This window comes from Zeus faber, assembly GCF_960531495.2.
Source record: "Zeus faber genome assembly, chromosome: 19".
Lineage (NCBI taxonomy): Eukaryota > Metazoa > Chordata > Actinopteri > Zeiformes > Zeidae > Zeus > Zeus faber.
Window position 1 is genome coordinate 10,467,816 of NC_137206.1, and position 20,000 is coordinate 10,487,815.

Below are 20,000 nucleotides of genomic sequence, written 5' to 3' on the forward strand. Positions count from 1 at the left end.
CCTGCATGGCCAGTGGGCAACTTCAATAAAAGACAATCTGACTTTTCAGAAGCTATATTAATCAAGATCCTCCCACTGAGGCTGTTTGTCTGAGGGGGACACGGATGGCTAGGGGTAAGGAGGAGGAAGATCAGGGCGGTAATTAATAGTCCTAAGTGACTGCTGCTGGATGGGAGACAGGGATGGAGGGATGGAGGGATGGTGGCGGGGGGTGGTGGTGGTGGTGGCGGTGGGGGTGGGGGTGTTGTTGTTACTGTGAGCTGGTACTGTGTCCCCCAGCGCGTCCCAGAGCTTCCATGGTTGGCATGTAAGCAGAGGAGCAGGAAATTGAGAAACTGCCTTTATTACTGGTTTGTTTGTCTCCTGGCGCTCTCTCAATCAGACAGAGATTCAGCCCCCCCCCACCCCCCCATTCCCATGCACGCACGCGCGCACACACACACACACACACACACACACACGCACATGCGCACACACACACACTGAATGAATTCCAATGCTAATCACATATCGCGCATGTTAAGCGAAAGGCTTGAAATGCCACAAAAATGTCATCACTCCCGCTCCTCCACCGAGCCCCAGCCCCCTTGTAAACATACACGTTCAAAAATCATTTGCATGTGTGGATGTGTGTGTGCGTGCGTGTGCGCAGGGCCGGGGGAACCAGCTTGTTGTGTTTTGCCGTTGGGTTGCTGTTTCTGCACAGAACAGCAGGGTGGGTTTCCTATAATCCCATCATTGTTGTCGTCATGACGGCCCATGGGCCCGCTCGCAGGGCCGACGTTTCTGGCAGCCTCTGACTTTCTTGCGCCGCGAGAGGCCGGCGGCGCCCGAGCTGAAAAAAAAATAAATAAATAAAAAACGCTCACTGCTGCATCCTACTACCGGTCACACTGCGCCGCTGGAAAATCACTTAACTCGAACTCGACGACGGAAAATGTATCGCGGGGGTAAGAATCGCGTCCATTTTGCCGGAGTCCGTTTTACGTAACCCTCGAGGACGAAATCCCCAAATCTTAAATAAATCTGTATGTAGTACAGCCAGAAGTATACGGACAACCTTTCTGACGAATTGGCTATTTCAGCCACACCCGTCACAAGCAGGTGCATAAAACAAAGCGTACCGCCATGCAAAGGTATTTTCGACGTCGGCGCCATCATAGGACGCCTTCCCACCGGACCAGTCGGTTAAATCTCTGCCCGGTTAGCCCTGCCCCGGCCGAACTTAAGCTCTGTCGGCGTGAAGCGGAAACGTCTACGAGCGACGGCAGCTCAACCCACGAAGCGGGAGGCTCGGGAGTCCTCGGTGGCGGCGAATCACGACCGGGTTCCAAAAAACCGCCTCTGGAAGCGTCGTCGGCCCGAGAGCTGCTCGGCGCGGGCTTCGGGAAGTGGGTTTCTACGGCCGAGCCCCCGCACGCGATGCCTGAGATCGCCGTGCGCGATGGCGAGCCGTCGGCTGGAGTGGTGTAAAGCGCGCTTCGCCGGCGGCCTGACGGACCGATCTGGGTTCGGCGGATGCCAGGGGACCGCCACCTGCCCGAACAAGTCGTGCCCGGCCGTGACGTTAGGCGGTGGAGGGATAGCGGTCCGGGGATCCGCATCCTTTTTTGCCACGTGGCGCCGTCTAGATACTCAGAACATTTAGAACTCTCCATCAGCCTTTTCCCCCCTCCCAAACACGCGCACGGCAGCTCCGCGTCCCTCCACGCGGGCACCATCCAGTCGAGCGCCCCCGGGACGCGATTTCCCCCGATACGCGGTGACGGCGTCCACGCGCGTCGGTGTCCCGCGTCCGCCGCCCAACCCCCCCGAGAAGCATCTGCGGGGTTAAGAGACGGCGTTCGCTCAAACAAAACAGAGCTCACGGGTTACGAAAGGCGGCGGAGGAGACATGCGGGCGGTCGGCGGGGCCAGACACATCAGCGTAACGGCATATTGCAGACTACAGAGGAATGGGATGGAGGAGGGGCGGGGGAGTCGATATATCTACGAGGACTGGGGCTGTGTTTATGGCTACGCCTGCCTTGGAAGCCCCACGGCACTGTCGGTGACCCCCCCCCCCCGCCCCCACCCCCCAAACACACACTGTAGAATTCCCCCTACTAATGTGACCCCAGATTGTGTATCACCATCGGCATGAGAAAACTCCCACAGGCTACAGATAGAACCCGGGTACAAGGGATCGTTGTTTCTCAGCCCGCCTGAGTAAAGACAGGATGTGGCAGCTTCAAGGCATTTAGAGTCGGAGGAGAAGCACTTTAGCGCTGCGGGCGTGCATTTACGAAAGCCCCACTCGGGGTAAAAAAAATAAAAATAAAATAAAAAAGTGTGTGTGACGTGCGGCAGACAAATAAGGGGAAAAAAAAAAAAAAAAAAAAAAGACGGAAGGTTAAGGAAAAAAACAAAACAAACAAAAAAAAAAACGCGATCTGCCCTTACCTTGTTCCGTGGCATCTAATCATTTCTGATTGTCTGTGTACTCATTCTTATAATTAATTTTCCTTTTTCTGGGACGGCTTTTTCCCTCTACAAATTGGGTTTAAAAATAACGTCTGTTCTTTTATATTAAGCGCGAGTATAGTGGGAGGGAAGGGCGACATGTGCAAAGCGATAAACATCAGTGGGAGTCTAGCGTACAGTACGGGGCCGGGGTTCCGCTGTAATCGGCTTAGGCGCGATCTATGCTCTGGTAATGATCACAATTTGAAAAAAAAGAGAAGAAAAATTAATTGCAATTGTAAAACGTTTAATTACATCAATGAATACAAAAAAAAAAAAAAAAACGATGAAAATGTTTTTAAAACGTGAAAACATGAATATAGTATTCTCATGAATGTTGTCTTTCCCATTCAATTGTCTAGCCAGCCCGCCATGATGAAATATGTGAATTTTTCAGTTATGCTTAAAATACATACTGTACATGCATTTTATAATCATAACAATGAGGGAAATAAAGGTTATACATAGCACACGAAATTGGTAAATGCCTTTTTTTTGTCTCCTGAAAATATAATATTCAATCTAAAAAATAATATATTTTCGGGATTTCTTTCTTATCCCGCTGGATAGACAGATTCTCCAATGTGTTACCATATAAAATATAGTTGCATCAAATAAATTTGGTTGTTTCCAGTGTTTGTGACTTTATTTATACGTAGTCACTTCAATAAGGAAACATTCCGCTTATAGGCTTTGATTAAATTGAGCAAAAAGGGGCTTTCAAGTCCTTTCAACGTCACCAGTGACTTTCAAAGCTTTAAAAGCAGCAGACTCTGCGTCCTTCGCTCGAAGTTTTGGGGGTTTTTTTTGTCTGTTTTACGACTTTCACAATAACGTTTATGAAATGATTGTTAAAAATCAAAGCTTTTTTCCCCCAATTTTGTCCCCCACGAAGACGTACCGCTGGGAACCAATCAGCACGACAAGCTTACAGTGTGACACTTGAGGCCAACTGTCATTTACTATGTGTCACACGCACGCACACACACACACACACACACACACACACACACACACACAAGGCGAGGCTCACCTGGGCCACATATAGTTAATAAGCCCGGCTGTGATTGACAGGTGACATTTTATTATGGAAAAGTCACGCGGGCGCAGTCCAAATCCGACCAGACGTGACACACACGACGTCAGTGGCGGGACGCAGCGCGGGAACAGACAGAGCGGGCCCGGACGCACATGAGGAAACTTGGCTGCAGGACTTCCCGAGGAAACTCCAGACGGCCCGCTGTCATTTTGATTTGATTTAACCGCAAAACCCTTAATAGAGAGGCCCGCGCAAAGGCAGACATGCTACTTTGCACTGGCAGGTCTGCGTACCTCTCACTTCTGATCAGTTCAGCTGGAGCTGCTCGGTGTTTTTGTCAAAGAACTGAGCGCCAAAGGGCGGTCAGGATTGTACTTACGCTGTATCAATTTATACAAGGGGACATACTGAGCGTGCGCGCGTGTGTGTGTGTGTGTGTGTGTGTGTGTGTGTGTGTGTGTGTGTGCATGTGGGGTGTGTGTGTGTGTGTGTGTGTGGGTGCGTGCGTGTTTTGTTTTGTTGATTTTATTGAGTGAACTGAAACCATACAGGAGAGCCCCAAAAATGTCTTTCTTTAGGCTCTCTGCGATGGCCATCGCCATACATGTCGTGAGGGCACGTGTGCATAACAGCAGAGCGATGACAAATATTCAGCGCTACCTTATCCGCGTGAATTTTGTGTTGCGTCGACGCTCATGAAAAACTGACATACGATCAATTTGACTTATAATACATTCAACTGATGTGCAACTTGTTGTGATTTTGGTTATGTATGTCAATAAAATAAAACAAACACATTTTCTCAGCTGAATTCGAAATGACAAAACGACACCTATTTTTGCGAGGCCATTTCACACGTATACTTCTATTAATTAGTACAAAGTCATTGAAGTTATTCATCAATTATCAGATATTGACAGGTTTCCAGCTATGATAAATATTGATTGCGTCTTATAAACTGATCAATCAGGAATTGCAGCACGGTCATCTTGCAAAAACGCTTTAATATTTGGCCAGATTATTTTGCAGCGGATGAATGTTTCCTGAAAGCGTTCCTCAATTTATTCGAGATCATTCACTGACCTTCATCGATATCTGATGGGCCGGCGCATTATGGCGGCGAAGAAACGGTCGTCGTTCTCAATGGGTTTCCGTTGAGTGATATCAGTGTCAGTCGGGAGCCCAAATGGCGTGAGAGAGATGACGCGGGCGGCCTGTGGACGGGAGGGTTCGGCGAAACCGTGGCCCGGCGGCCTGTCGGAGCCCGTCGCGGGAAGTCGGCGCTCGATGGCGGTGGGACGCAAACAGCGGTAGCGCTTGATCGGTGGGGGGGGGGGGGGGACGCAACGGCCGCGTGGACGTGTTACGCCGCCGACCTGTTTGCCACGCTGGTGGCGTTAGAATGATCGCCGCAATCGACACGGAGTTGACCATCGTGACGGCCATCGCAAAGCGTTCGGACGGGATTGTTCACGGTGAAGCGGGGAAGAATTGGGGGGGGGGACACGCGGTAGAATCCCGCGGGGGGGGGGAAACCGTGGGGGTGGGGGGGTTGACAGCTACGGACACGCAGGAATGACAATAAATTACAACTTTGGGAGACGGGGCGGGTTAGAGGGTTAAAGGTTGAAGGCTGGTTGGAATGTGGAGACGGTTGAAGGGGAGACGTGGTTATGTTTAGTGGTTGCTTCTTAGCGGCGGCTGGACGGGAGGTGGAGGGGGGGGGGGGGGGGGGGGGGGGGGAGAGAACGGCTTTCATTCAAATGGGCGCTGGATTAGAATAAAACCTGCAGGTGGCGGTGGCGCAACGCCGTGGGTGCAAACCGCACAGAAACCTCGCAGAAGAAGAAGAAGACTAGGAGGAAGAAGACGAGGAGGAGGAAGAAGAAGAAGAACGCTGCGTTCGACACTTTCCAAGATGGCGCTGAGGGAGCTCTCGTCGCTGGAGAAGTATCTAGGGCTGAAAAAGCCCAACAAATACTCCACGCAGGGGGACAACAAGGTGAAATGATTGAGGGGATTTATTATTATTTTATTTTTTTTATGCCGCGACATTTTTTTTACTCGAATGATTTAAAAAAAAAACAACAACAAAAAAAACGTTTAAATGACGCCAGATATTAAATCGAAGGCGCGCTATTAAGCTAGCTTCCGCGTGTTAGCCCCCGCCCACCGACGTTTGCATTACATTCACTAAATCTGTTTTTACCTTTTTAAGACGATGTCGCGCCGCATTCACAAGCTACTGTCCCCCCGAAATCAGTCCGTTTTACTCCATCAAGCACTGCTAACGCTGAATCAGTCTACAAACGTTCACATACCACGGGGCATGTGTGATCTCGTCTGAAAAAGGCAGTCCAACGGTCAAATTCCAAAATAACTAGTATACATGTATATTATCGACACAATATACATCATTGTCCTCTGTGCACCAGATACAGACATTACTAAGACGGCTGTGATAAGGGCACATTTGGCAGGATGCAAGTATGACTGGGTAGAAGTATGAATATCGTGGATATTTCTGCACATGATGAATGATATCTATACATAGTATTGACACGGCGAATAAGCCACGGGGTGATTTGACTTATTACATTGGTAATTACTACAGTAGCGCTGCGCGATTCTTGCTAAGATGTGAATCACGATTTGTCACCCTAAGAAATTATCATGGCTCTCTCCCCCTATTATTCGTTTTTCAATAAAAACATTTATGGAGCGTTTTTCTTAACTTTTAAATATAAATGCTCCTGAAGGGGTGAAGAACTGGCAACTGCGTGGCAGCTATTGCTCTAGTCTGAACTGTATTGCTAGCACACATTTCACATAGTACAGAGGTATTTGAGGAACATTTATTGTGCAAAACTGCAATAATAGAAACAATACAAAACCTTTTCTCAAGTAACTATCCCTGAAAAACTCTTCATGATGTACAATATAATCAAGTGAACAAAGTGAAAATAAAAACTCACTTAAAGTATTTTTATTTGTTCACCCTTTTGTGCCAGTTAAAATAGTTTACAAATAATAATAATTAAATAAATATAATATATTTTTATTTATTATAAATAATTCATATCCATGTTTTTTGCCTTCCTGTGCGACGGAAATTACAGGCGGATGTTACGTATCTACACGGAGAAAGCAACAAGCTGACTCTACTGCGAGTGTCTGCTTGAGTTGTGAGGAGAGTGACGGAGCAGGCGTAGAAGCCGTTTGCTCTGGAATATCGCACTTAAATGGCTTACATAAAAAAATATATATATATATAAAATTATGCAAATTTTATTTATTTATTTATTGCATGGAGGCTGTTTGGTGCAGCCTGTAGCTTGGAAGCAGGTGGAGGATTTGGACGTGGTGTTATTGTGCCCGGGGGTGATTAAAGTTGGGACTCAAGTTTATTACTTTTAAAAATCTTCTGACAGACACAAAATCCTTTAGTTTGATGTGTTTGATTTATATTGCAACTGGGATTGTTCCAAAGCAAAGAAGTCAACACTTGAATGCAGCATAACGTGAATGCATAGGGGAGTAGGAGTGTTTTAATGCAACTGATCTCCATTTGACCCAAATGCAAATACATCCGAAGCGTCATTTAGAAATGAGATTGCATAGATGACGATAGAGATGGTGTTTGTTTGTTTTTTACGATTAATCGTGCAGCCCTAATAATTACAATATTATATATATCCATAAATATAGGAAAGACAAACTGATTTTAAATTAGTAAAAATGAAAATGGAATAAGATGAGACGCGGAGGCAAATTGTCCCCTCTATGTACTTTTATTATACTAGATTTCCGTCTTGCTTTTGCTGTCTCAGGTCCCCGTGTTACAGACCAACAACGGTCCACTGGTGGGGTTGGTGACCATCGCCAGCCACTTGGCGAGCGAGGCCAAGCGCCCGCAGCTTTTGGGCGACTCGGCGGAGAGCAGAGCCGTGGTGCGTCAATGGCTGGAATACAGAGTGGCCAAATTGGACAGATGCGCTAAAGAAGAAATGAAGACGGTTCTTAAGGTAGATTGTGAGATCTGAGGTCGAAAATCTGATAAAATACACAGGCATGTACTTCTACAACCAGCGAGTCATTTTGATTGGACATTGATTCTGCTTGTTGAATCCACTACTGTCCGGATACTGGTTTGGCTTCTGAGGTTATTTTGGTATGAAAAAAATCTGAACACTGAAGATATCCTCAATTTTTAGCAGATGTAATCTGCCGTAAATTATAAATTGTTAAGAACAAGCTGTTCACTGTTGAGAATGAATAGAAACTCTTCAGAATGAGCCATATCGCTCATGGCTGACATCAGTTTACCTCTGCATTAAACTGCCCCTTCATTGTGAGTTTCTCTGTCAGTAGCTCTCTGGAGTAGAGTTAACCTGTATCTAATGGAAAACAATATAAATATTCTAGGTTTGCTACGGTAATAGGTTTTACAGTATTTTGGGCGTACACCAATTACATTACAGGTACTCCTCACTAAGCGACCGAGTTCCGTTCCTAGGACCACGTCATTAAGCGAATTGGTTAAGCGAGGACCCGTGTTATTTCACGGTAATGGGGATGGCGAGTGTAGTGAATACTGACCGCCGGGCTGAGACTGAGAGCGACGATGCACGATGAGATGCTTGACACCGTGGTATTGTACGCAGCGTACAATACAGACTGGTCAGAGAGCTGGTCGTATTTCCCAATGGTCGTTAAGCGAGGAGTGTTTTTCTTCTTTTTTTTTTTAAGAGAAATAAAACCAAATGATTATTTTTTTGTTCATTTTCACATATCAGTGCCGATGTTCATAAAATAAAAAAAATAAAAATAAAAAAGAACATTTGTAAAATACTAAGCGTGTTATCAATTCTTAGTCGGACACTATAAAAGTGTGAGTGGCTGCTTCTGCGCTCCACAGAGTTGCAGAACAGTTTGTTCATCACGAGAGGAGAGAAGTCTAAGACCTTAGATCAGGTATAAATTGGGACCTGTCTCCTTCCATCCTTAATTACCACCCGTGCATAACGGGGACACTACATGCCCTGCACCTTTTACCGGTAACACCGGTGTGGTCATGAGTTTAATAACCGGTGGGGTAAAAATCCTCGCCGTGGCATCCCTAAATATTCTCTATCTTGCCATGTGCAACGTGGATGTTCACAGGATTATACGATGCTGCAATAAATGCTTTGATGTTGATGCTTTATTTTATGAAACTTAGTGACACTTCTGCGCGTTTCCTCTTGTCTGCCATATTATAAATGGACTACATGCAACTGGTGGTGTAAGGGAACGTAGTTGATCCGTGAGCCGGTTGCAGTGAAAATAAGGTAGACAAGACAGATGCGTGCTGTGCTTTACTCTGAAGCGAAATGATTGGTTCATGGTAAGTGAATCAATACCTTGCTGCTACTTTACGACATGTCATCAATGAGCTGTGATTACTGCCAATGTCGCTGCTATGCCTCTGCGCCTCCGCTATATTGGAGCGTTCAAGATCTGCTAGTAAACAAGTACAATGTGTATTAAGAGGGGAAGACTTCTCTACAAAATTGAATGTAACTCACTTCATTCTGAACCGTTGGTCTTAATAAACGTGAAGAATTGAACATCATACTGGTTACTGATTGGAATTAAATCCTGGGGGCGGATCTAATCATATTTTTTCATTCACTACCATGTTTAAAGGAAGAAGGTATCATGCGTACGTCTTATTGAACTTAAATTTAACAATTGGGTATTTAATATTTTATATATATATATTAAGATTGTATTTGATAACTCGGCCTGTCGTGATAACTACTATATGGATTTATATGATATATGGATATGACTTTGACAATTTTTCTGACCTCGATAATTGCCCGTTGTGTTTACATGCATGTTTTGGTTTTACATAAGAATGTCACCACCATTTTAGCCAAAATGATGCCAGAATAAACAACAGTGTTTTCCATACCATTAGAAGACTTGAGCGCAGCGCCTAAGTGTTTTTTTTTTTTTCACAGAGCCTGGGAGCATCTCCCAAGTATCAAAATGAAATAAACAAAATAGTTCCTTGGAGAAAAAGAACCCTCTGAAATCGCGATCTTCCTCTTATCTTTTGGAGTTGTCACAGTGACTATGATCACAGTCCCTGACTGAGTTTTATCTACGCTAGAGTCCGCGGTGGACTCTCTGCCACTGGTACTCAGACCAGTGCTGCGTTCAAGTCAGGAGGAAAATTTACGATCAAAATGACTTGCTGCTTGCTGCTGCTTGTGACGTCAATCTGTTTTTTTATATCCATAAGTAATCTACTTATACTTAAACTTATGGAAAAACATGTTTGGAAATGGCTTTGAACAAAAGTGCCAGCTAAATGATGTAATGTAGCCGAAATGTTGTACGTTTCAAAGTTCATAAAAACACGTTATGGAAGGAATAATGTCACAATTCACAAATACATATAATGCAATAAATACAAATGGAAAAATTTCAACAAATAATACAATCTACAAATCTGTATTTAGGTGTAAAAAAATCAGAGACATAAATGTGTTTTTCAATCCATAATTTCTCTGTCATTTTTGGTCGCGCTGCTTCGGTCCGCTCTGTGTCGCCATTTCACCATGGGCGGGGCTCAGGCAGCACGCTCACACACAGTAAACCAGGTGTGGTGGTGCTTTTATTTAGTTTATGTTTTATTGAGGATAATTCAATATTTTTTTCACATCAGTCTCTAAATATTCAAAATCATTAAAAGTTCATTTTTATTTAAAATGTGTGCTTAGATTTTTATAGCATTATATTATCATATCAGTCACAAAAAATTGTCTTAAAATGACAATTTAGTTTATCACAATTATTTCTGGAAGATTACAATATAACAATATATCGTCCAATAAAATGAGTTATCGTGACAGGCCTATTGATAACACACTCATCTGAGCTTCTCAAGAAACTACAAGATGCCTTTGAGGGGTGCCAAATCTCTTCCCTCCTTTCGGCCACACTTAGAGCGTGTGTCTCGTTAAGGTACGAGTGACTGCGATACACACTGATGTTTGGCCCTTCAGTGACGTGCACTCCAGTAAAAGGCCGTTAATGTGTCGGACACCAGTCGGTGTGAAATTCGTTGCTGTACCGCTGGTCCGCTGCATGCGTGTCGCCTGTCAGCGCCGTCTCGTCAGCGCTAGGCGCTCCCACTCGAGCGCGTTTGTCGCTACAAACACGCGTGCTTTTCCGGCACGTGACGCGCCGCTGTGCCGAGCAGTCACGCTGTTTTGTGGAATGTTATCCGGACAGGTCCTCTAAATATTTTAATGGTGCCACTTAAAGGAGCAAATCGCCCTGAGCCCTGGTGCCTGTCGCCCCCCTTCGCCCTGTCCTGCTGGTTCCAGTTGTGTCCTTAGCGTTTCTCTTTCAGCCACAACCGTCACTTCCCATTAATTTAGACGGGAATACAAACTGTCAACAGCCGCAGAGTTATTTGTTCCAAGCTCGCGCTGAACGACATCTCACGTTGGGCACAAAAGAAACGTACCCTCGGACCATATTGAAGTCTAAACCAAAAGTTTTGTCGTTTAAAAAAAAAAAAAAAAGACATCAAAACTTTCTTGGTTTTTATTTTTATTTTTTGTATTTCGCCTCTCTCCCTGCTGTCTTTCAAGGCTTTTTTGGGGTCTTTTTTTTTTTTTTTTTTTTTTTGTCTTTACTTCCTTGATGAAAATGTATGTTTTGATAAACAAGCCAAAGAGGAGGAGAAGTTGTAGGAATAATAAGTCCAGTTCCCTATCAGCTGCTGAAGCGTTACACCTTCATTTAAATCCATTCACATCCCCTCTTGCGAGCTCTTAACGGAGAAGTGGATCTGTGTTTCCCTGGCATGTGAACCGCCCGCAATCAACTTTAGTCTTGTGAGAGAAGCTTCATCATCCGTTTGGGCTTGTGAAAGAGCCTAGCCTGGAACTTTTAAAGAATTTTGTTATATTCTCTCAACTTCATGCTGGTCCTTTTAGCGGGGGGGGGGGGGGGTTCGGGGTCGTCGTTAAGGAGGGAGGAACCCAGGTTTGGAGTTGTGTGAGCTTGGTTAGGCAGCAGAGTTGCCTCTCCGTCCTTGCTCGACTGGGCATCAGCTCCGTAGCTGTAGGCTAACGACGGTAAGGATCTGATTGTGGAAGGGAGGAAGTCTGCTGCCTTCATGCCTTGCTTGGCATCACCCACTCTTGCCGCACAATAACTCCATTTGCCCCCAAGATGCTCCGTGTGCGCCGAGTGCACCCCTTGCACAATGTACAAGTGCTAAAGATGGTCCCTTCCCCTGGGACCAGCACTTCCTTACAAACACACACACACACACACACACACACACAAACAAACGCACATGCGCGTGCAGACTGAAGAACACACATCATGCTGCTTTTCTTTAGGACAGCCTCATTAGATTCACAGGCGAGTGCTATAGTCATTTGGTAGTGGGGAAAAACAAATTGCCCATTTTGTATGGCATCTGTGCTAAGTGGCCAGTCATGGGGAGAGATGCCATACCCCCTCAGGTCACATATTATTCCTGTCCGCATAGCACAACACACACACACACACACACGCAAGGGTGGATCCAAACTTATGTGTGCCTCACGCACCCTCAGATATATAGGTTAACTAAGCCCTTCTCGTGCTTTTTGTTTGTCTCCCATTAAGCATGTAGTTTGTTTAAAAAAAAAAAAAAAAAAAAAAAAAAAAAGTATAAACTGTTTGTTAGCTTTTTAATTATTACCTCCTTTTTTTCTCTGAATCAAAATGTTTTTTTGTTGTTTGTTTTTCATATGAAATTGGTTATTCACATTTGCAGATATAAACTATATTTGACTCCAATTGAATGAATTTCCTAACCGTGTCTGGAAGAACACCTGCTTTGGCCCATGCATTACTTTATTATTAATCCTTCAACGGGAGGTTTTTCCCCAATTGATTTCATTTTTGCTCTGTCAATGAACAAAACTGTGCAAGGCCACAAACAGTTTTAGGAAGTGTACAGGCTATACCATGATTTGGTTTTGGTGGTTTCGTATCCTTAACCCTTTCCTTCATGTTGTCCCCCACAGGAACTGAACCTTTATCTGCAGGACAAGGTCTACCTAGTGGGCAACCAGTTTACCTTGGCCGACGCACTCATGTACTACGGAATTCACCCACTGGTTGTGAGTTTCCCTCCTTTTCCTGCCTGTGTTCTTGTAGTCGGCACATCGACGCCTCGTTACAAACTTTCCCTTACTCACTAAAGTGTTTTTGGATATTGACTTCTTCTTAAGGTGGTCAGTGTGATTGCGTAACCTGGTTCAAGTGGGTAAATCGGGCTCCAATGTTAGTGCTCCCTCCACCTTCAACTTCCCTCCGTCCATCCACCCATCCATCCATCCATCCCGCATTTTGGCCCACTTCAATCAGACCACACCATTAATGCGCAATTTGTCTCAGCGCAGTGCACACAATTAGACCAGTCATATGGCTAAAGGGCACCAAGAACAACTTGGTAATAGACACGGCTAATAAACACGTACCCACTCCTCCTGAAAGAGCTGAGTGATGTGGCACAGAGTGCAGCCTGTGTCCCCCCTGACCATGGACAAGGGGGTTTGTTACGGCTTCCGAACCGGAGCAGCCCACGCAGAACCTGTGACGAGCGGGAGATAAGTGGGCGATGGGCGGGGGGCCGACTGTGACAAGGGAGGGATCACATGCCGAGATGTCAGCGGTCGCGGCGGAGATGCATGGTCGCCACCAGGCAGAACGGAGTCACTTCGGTTTCCTATCAGTGTGGTTTTAACCTCGGGGACGAGAGTTCAGCGAGCCTAACCCTTAACCACAGCCCGTCCCGATGTTCAATTTATGGTAAACAGCACAGCACAAACACTGAGTCCCACTGACACAGGGATGGCTCCGGGGGGGAGTCCTGTCTGTATAGCAGATCGACGTTACAGGGTGATTAAAAGTAATAATACTCAGACACCGTGTTGCTGTGCAATCTGCAAAATAAAGCCTTTGATTTAATAATTTTTTTATAGCTCTATCGGAATAACCCTTGCAAGTAGTTTAGCCCACCAATCTTATTTCTTAATTATTTGTCCCTGTAGACAGTGATCACTACTGCAACTAAAATCATTTGCGAATCCTCAGCTGCCCTTTGCCACCGTAAGAGTTGCAGAGCTGCTGTGTTCCTATCTGCATGTGGGTCAGATCCAGAGGAATGAATCCTGAGTTTGAAGCAAAAAAAAAAAGAGCTAACGTTATTGATCTTGTGCCACGTGTGTATTGGCGTTGCTAACACAACTTTTAGAATTGATATGCATTGTAAAATACCTAAAATGAACGCTGTTGACTACTGGATTAACAATGGTGTTGACACTAAATAGAAATCAAATCATAGCTTTTGTCAAGCTAGTTTCTGTAAATGCTTCCTAAAAATCAGCTAAACATCTCCACCACCACCCCCCCCCCCCAGGTGGAGTTGGCCGTCCAGGAGAAAGAGAAGTATGTGAACGTGACGAGGTGGTTCGACCACATCCAGCACTACCCCGGCGTGCGGCACCATCTGCCCCCCGTGGTCGTCCTCAGGAACAGAATCTACACCGGTGGACACCACTGAGAAGCCCCACCCACCCCACCCGACGCAACCTGACTCAAAGCAAGTCCCACCGGAAGACCTGTCTTCGCGGAACCCGGGACTGAGACGTCTTAGCCCCCCCCCCCCCCTCAGATCTAAGCCTTTCTCACCGCCGCCCAGCGTCACCCGACCCGTTCCTGTTTCTTAACCACCTACCAAACTGACTTTGATTTGAGACGTAAAACCACTTCAGATGTTATATGTTGGTTTGTGTCCTTGGTTTGCTTGAGATATCATTGTACCAACCAGGCGGTTAAACTGACCTAACGCGTTTCCACTCAGGTCCAACCTCCCCCTCCATTTTTAAAATCTCATTCTACGTGTCTAAAAGGTGAGGGAACGGCGCATATGGAGCCTTGTTCGGTTTTACAAGACTTGGAATCTGAAGTGTGTGTGTGTCTTGTCTCTGTCACAGGAGCTGTGGTGCCTTTATGTGTTTGTTTTGATTCCTTTGGTTATTTTTCTATTACGAGGCTGCTGGGGCTGTACACTATGGATAGAAGGGGAAATGTGGAAACGCTATGAAAAGTATTATTTATCAACGGCTCAGGGTTAATATATACACGGAAGTCGTTTGTTTGGTGTGGTTTAATATTTTATTCTTGTTTTTTTTAAACCAGGTCCCTGGAATTGAAGGTCTTTTGCTCATAGAATTCATAGCGTTCCATTAGCTTATAAAGAACTTATCGAGCGGTCAAACAAATGTGTTTTTGTAACGTTGGAGTGTGTCCCAGGTACAGAAATCCGATGTGCTGCATCGATGGGTTTTGCCAAGTGGGACGCACTTGCATCGCCGTCCAACATGATCTGGACATTTTGGTTCAAAATGGTAACCCAACACGGGCCCTTAAATCCAGTAGCCCTCCCTCGATTGCCCTCCATCTCTTAACGTGCGTTACACCTTCCTTCCTTGCCAAGATATCCGGTTGTTTTGGTTTTAACTACACATCTCCCGTTCACTGTAAATGGAGAAATAGCACTTTTTGCAGCCTTTTTTTATTTTTCAGATTTTTTTTTTTTTTTCCTGCCCTCCTCTCGTTACGTTTCCTCTTCTGTTCGGCACCACCAGCTGTGTGGGCAGCAGTGAGTAGTGAGCGTCGGGGATCAGAGAGAGTCTCCAATCGGGCCCACCACCGCTGTTGATGCTGCAGGCCAGATCGAGGGCAGCGGGCTCACCAGCTGCCACACAGACCCAGCCAGCCAAGGCCAGAACCCGGGCCCCTGGGGGACAGTCAGCCACTGTGTGTCATTTCAACCCCTTGTCTACAGGGGGAACTTGGTGGAGAGAGAGAGAGAGCGAGAGAGGACGGACAAACAAAGAGCACCCAGGGGCCGAGGGATCCTTTTTGTGACACGTGAACGTCAATCCAAGCCTCCGAAGGGCTGCGGCTGACTGACTGTTGGCCATTAGCAGGGAGGGAAGTTGCCCAGACGGCGTTAATGTCTGACTTAAAAAGGTAATGATGAACGGAGAACTTTTATCAATGCATGTGGAAATGGAATAATTGGCATGTGGTGAGGAGCTGTCCAGATATTAACTCGTTATGTCAGGCATGAATTTGTTTTTTTATCTCAATTTAATGCTTCCCTGTATGTTTCAACACCTCTTTGTTCCGGCGTTCTCTTGTCTTGTCTGTTACCCCCGGACGCCGCTGTGCGTTCGTTGCGAAGTGTCACTTTTTTTTTTTTTCGGGTCATCCTGTGCCAATAAAGGAAAGGGAAACGTAAATTGCCGGTGTCGTGTGACCCCTGACCTCTCTGCCAATTATTTACTGTTTCCCCCTCAAAGCCCCCCTAAGAATTTGAACAAACAGCCCAAAGACGCTCGATACTGTTGAATAAATGCCTCAGAGATACGCTGTGCGTTAGCGGAAAGTGTCAAGTTGTGGGGAGAGGGGGTGGGGGTGGGCAGGGTGGGGTGTGTGGTAGCTTGCAGTCATTTGAGCGAGCCTTGTGACTGGATAAGGGAGATAATGATGTGGTCTGCTGTTAAAGAAGCCCTTGTCCTTGCGGTTTAGCGGCTGTTTTGTCAGAACATGGATTCAAAGGGCGACGCAGCAACCGACAGTTCTGCTTATTTGGGAAGTGTAAACGATTAAACTTTGAAGGGCCTACAGAAGTCGTGCCAGGAGAACGTGCTCAGGATTCACATGGTGTGCTGTGGTGCAAAACAAGCCCTTCACGCTGGATGGCAAAAGTTTAACAAATATTAAGGGCAGTTCCATGAACCCCACCGCCATAAAAAAATATTAATTGGTTAAAAAGTGTTGATGACCATTTACTTAGCGGCATGGATGTGTTGGGTAGCAATTTGATTGTCCAGTAAAAAAAAAAAGAGGCAATATTCATACGTGCGTATTATCTGCCTGTGAATTCAAATGTATTTCCAACAATTGATTACGTTGAGCTAGTATGCAGTAATTGGAGGTGTTGGGGCTAAACAGTCCCAGAAATGTCATACTCAATGTTGGGATATATTCTATGTCATGTCTTCTAATCCTCATTTAGATTATACAGTCATGTTTCTTATGACAATCTCGTTTTTATGACAGACAATGCCACTGAAAAATGATATCCATCAATATAATTTCAATGGCTATGTACTATGATATCCTATGTTACAGTACAGCATAGTCATGTCATTCTGGCATCGCTGCTTTGATTTCTACCCTTGGGAAAAACGATTTTGATCCCTAAATCGATTGATTAAAGCTGTTAATTGTGTAAGAAAAAAAAAAATCGGCTCTTATGGGAAATGTTCGGGGCTCCTTTTGAGATTAGAAGTGGTTGTCGATATGGCATTGATGACCGGGGCCTTGAAAAGTTTTGATAGGCCTATCCACACAACGTCCACAAAAGGCCCCAGGAAACACTCCAAACTGGAATGTGTGCATAATGACTCCGGCCGTCTCCGAATGACTTCTTTCACGTTAAACTTACTGACTGTGTCGGCAATCTTAATACGGTGGAGTAGCCGGGTCTCGCAGTCGGGGGTTTCTTCTTGATCACACCGTAAAGCAGTCGAGGCCGCGCCCTGAGACGGAGACCGCAGCAGGTGATCCCGAAGACGCGCACCAATTAAGACGGTGACCCGCGCCCCTCCTTCGAAAGATAAGAACCCCCCCACGGGGTTGGTCATCCAAAAGTGAGCGCGGATCGAAAACCGCGCAAGGGTTCCGACACCGGGGCCAAACGGGAGCGCAATTTGCCCAACCTCCCGTTGAGGGAGAGGTCGGAGAGTCAAGAGTTCGTCCCCGGGATTTCGATGATTCGACCCCTTTCTCCGCCTCCTGTTGAGCTCTCCCCGCAGATCCAGCCCCCCGACCGTCACAAAGCCTCCCCTCTCACCGCACCACGGCCCGAAGGGGTCGACTTAGCGAGGGAGGGCAGAGGGCAACGGGGAGCTGAGAAGAGAAGCCCCGAAGGACTTGTTGGCGGTGAAAACAACACCTCTGCTGACTGGCTCTTTAATAAACGACGGCGCGCTCCGGGTTCAAACGCTGAGGCTCACCGCGGACTACAAAGCTCGAAAAACGACGCCGTCAGGGAGTCGGCACGTTGGGACGTGGAATGCACTTTTTCCTCTAAGCCCTCTTCAGTTGTAGGCCTCGCGTCCGTCGCCCGGTGGGATGAATTTCACTGGGGTTGGCCGTTTGTGAAGCCAAACCAAAGACGCACCAACAGCATCTCGGTCCTGCCGACCCCACGCCGGTGCCATTGTTTTGTTTTACGTCGCCAACGAGCGGCAACTTTCCTGCGGACTGACACCTGTAAAAGCCCGGGTTAAATGAGTCCTGTAAACGGAGCGGCCTCGTTCAAGGTCAGACACTGACACGCGACCACCACCACCACCACCACCAACAACAACCGCCGTTCATTAAACCTTGTTAACGAGATGGAAGGCAGAGAGAGAGAGAGACTGCATCTGGCACAAGCGGGGATCTCCCTCGCCCGCTGACTGATTCGACGGAACAATCAAGGCCGCGCGGCGACGAGACGAGGACGGCGTTAGTGTGCCGTAAGCCCTTGTGACAGGCCCCCGCCTCATCGCCGCTTCACAGTTTGTGACAGTCGCACCATGCGCCTATAAACATGGCATCTGATTGTCAATTGCAATTACATAGGCGCGCGGGGGGGCCGGGCTGCGGGGGCGTGACGCGGGGGCCATGTTCGTTTACTCTTTGCCGTCGCCACGCCGCGGTGTCTTCAGACGGGTTGCACTTGGAAAAAAGCCGAGCGGGGGACCTTTTGCTTTGAATCCATCACTTTTCTTTGCCGGGGATGGAAGTTTGCATTTCTGGTGGCGTGCGTTCTCGGAACTGTCCTCAGGTTTTTATTGTTGGAAAAAGTGAAAAGTTCACCATCAGAGATCCGATCCTCTAACTCGTCAACGACCTGCATTGACGATAACAAGAGCTTATTTTGACGGAGAAGGCTTCGGGGAATGCAAAATATGCAGCGAAATCTGGTGTTTGTGAGAGTCCTATTTTCTCTCTCTCTCTCTCTCTCTCTCTCTCTCTCTCTCTCTCTCTCTCTCTCTCTCTCTCTCTCTCTCTCTCTCTCTCTCTCTCTCTCTCTCTCTCTCTCTCGCACTTTTTCTCTCCCTCCCTCCAACCTCTCAGGTGTGAGGCTCGCACGGCAGGGGGCGGGGCGGGGGTCCCAGGTGTGCAGAGTTTTACGAGATGCAGTCACTCACCTCATCAATCAGCGAGATGGGTGGCTGTTGCAGCACATAAGTACTTAAGTACATGTGTGTGACCCGGGGCAATGAGATTGCACTGCAAGTCGCTCTCTCTCACACACATACACTAACACACGCTCACGCTCGTTTGCACATGCTACCGCGCACAGATGACAGACTGTTCCTTGAATTAACCACCTCCGTCGCTCCTCGCCCCTTCTGCACTATCTGGCTCAGCTGCACCGCACAGGTTCTCTTCATGTGATCGGGTCATCCCTCCATTGCAGCGGGGGACGTACGGGACGGGGACGGGGGTGATGTCGCGCGGGCAGTGGCTGGAGATTTATTCGAGCGATGAAACTGCGGCCGAAGTTTCCCAAGAAAATGAGCGAGCGAGCGGACGGGTTGCGGAAGGCGTCGGCCTCTCCGGCGCCGCGGGAAACAGAACACTGGCGGACGCATGGCGACGACGAGGCGTCAGGGAGTGCGTCAAACCCAACCCCATCACACCCAACTGCGTCCAACGCAATCTTAGGCCTTTACCAACTTCTCTGTTGCTGTTTATTCCGCCCTTGCTTCACCCCCCTCCCAACAAACCCACAGGTCACGCCACTTAACTCCCCCACCACCCTCTTCCTCACCACCCCCCCCACCCAGCTGCAGTAATCGGTTCTGATAGGAAGCCTCGAGGGGAGTTGACTTCTCACCGAGAAGTGATACTAAAAGTAATTGCAGCTGAAGCCCCTGTGACAGGGAGGGGTGGGCGGGTGGGTGGTGGGAGGGGGAGAGGGTGGAGGGTGTGGGGTGGAGATGGTGGTACTTCAAAAAAAAAAAGAACAAGAAAGAATTTAAAAATATAACAGGGAAATTACTGCCCAGGGAGGATGGCAATTGAAATAAGCTTAGAGAGTGCTGTGTGGGGGGGGGGGGATTGTGGGTGTTGATGGCGGTGGTGGCGGGGGTCGTAGGCGGTCAAAGACTAGAGAGAAATTGTGTGTGTGTGTGTGCGTGCGTGCGTGCGGGGATCATTGCCCTCAGTCATATCCTGTAATTTGACCTCCCTGGAATAAATAAATAAATAAAAACAGCAACAGTTTTCTAATTTGCATACTTCACCGGCTCATTTGCATAGA

At 47.0% G+C, this 20,000-nt stretch overlaps 1 protein-coding gene across 1 annotated transcript; it reads left to right on the top strand.

Annotated features, from left to right (window-relative positions):
• The first annotated feature begins 5,411 nt into the window (after window positions 1-5,411).
• Window positions 5,412-15,932, top strand: eef1e1 (eukaryotic translation elongation factor 1 epsilon 1). Its single transcript, XM_080019879.1, has 4 exons — window positions 5,412-5,543; window positions 7,372-7,566; window positions 12,628-12,723; window positions 14,025-15,932. Exons 1-4 carry the CDS (start codon window positions 5,460-5,462, stop codon window positions 14,166-14,168), a joined length of 519 nt encoding a protein of 172 aa, XP_079876005.1. The 5' UTR covers window positions 5,412-5,459; the 3' UTR covers window positions 14,169-15,932.
• The last annotated feature ends 4,068 nt before the right edge of the window (window positions 15,933-20,000 follow it).

Bases quoted from the DNA above. Each gene is read 5' to 3' on its own strand.
- eef1e1 (XM_080019879.1), top strand. From the start codon at position 5,460: ATGGCGCTGAGGGAGCTCTCGTCGCTGGAGAAGTATCTAGGGCTGAAA. The intron at 5,544-7,371 runs GTGAAATGATTG...TTGCTGTCTCAG, and splicing joins CCACGCAGGGGGACAACAAG to GTCCCCGTGTTACAGACCAA. The intron at 12,724-14,024 runs GTGAGTTTCCCT...CCCCCCCCCCAG, and splicing joins ACGGAATTCACCCACTGGTT to GTGGAGTTGGCCGTCCAGGA.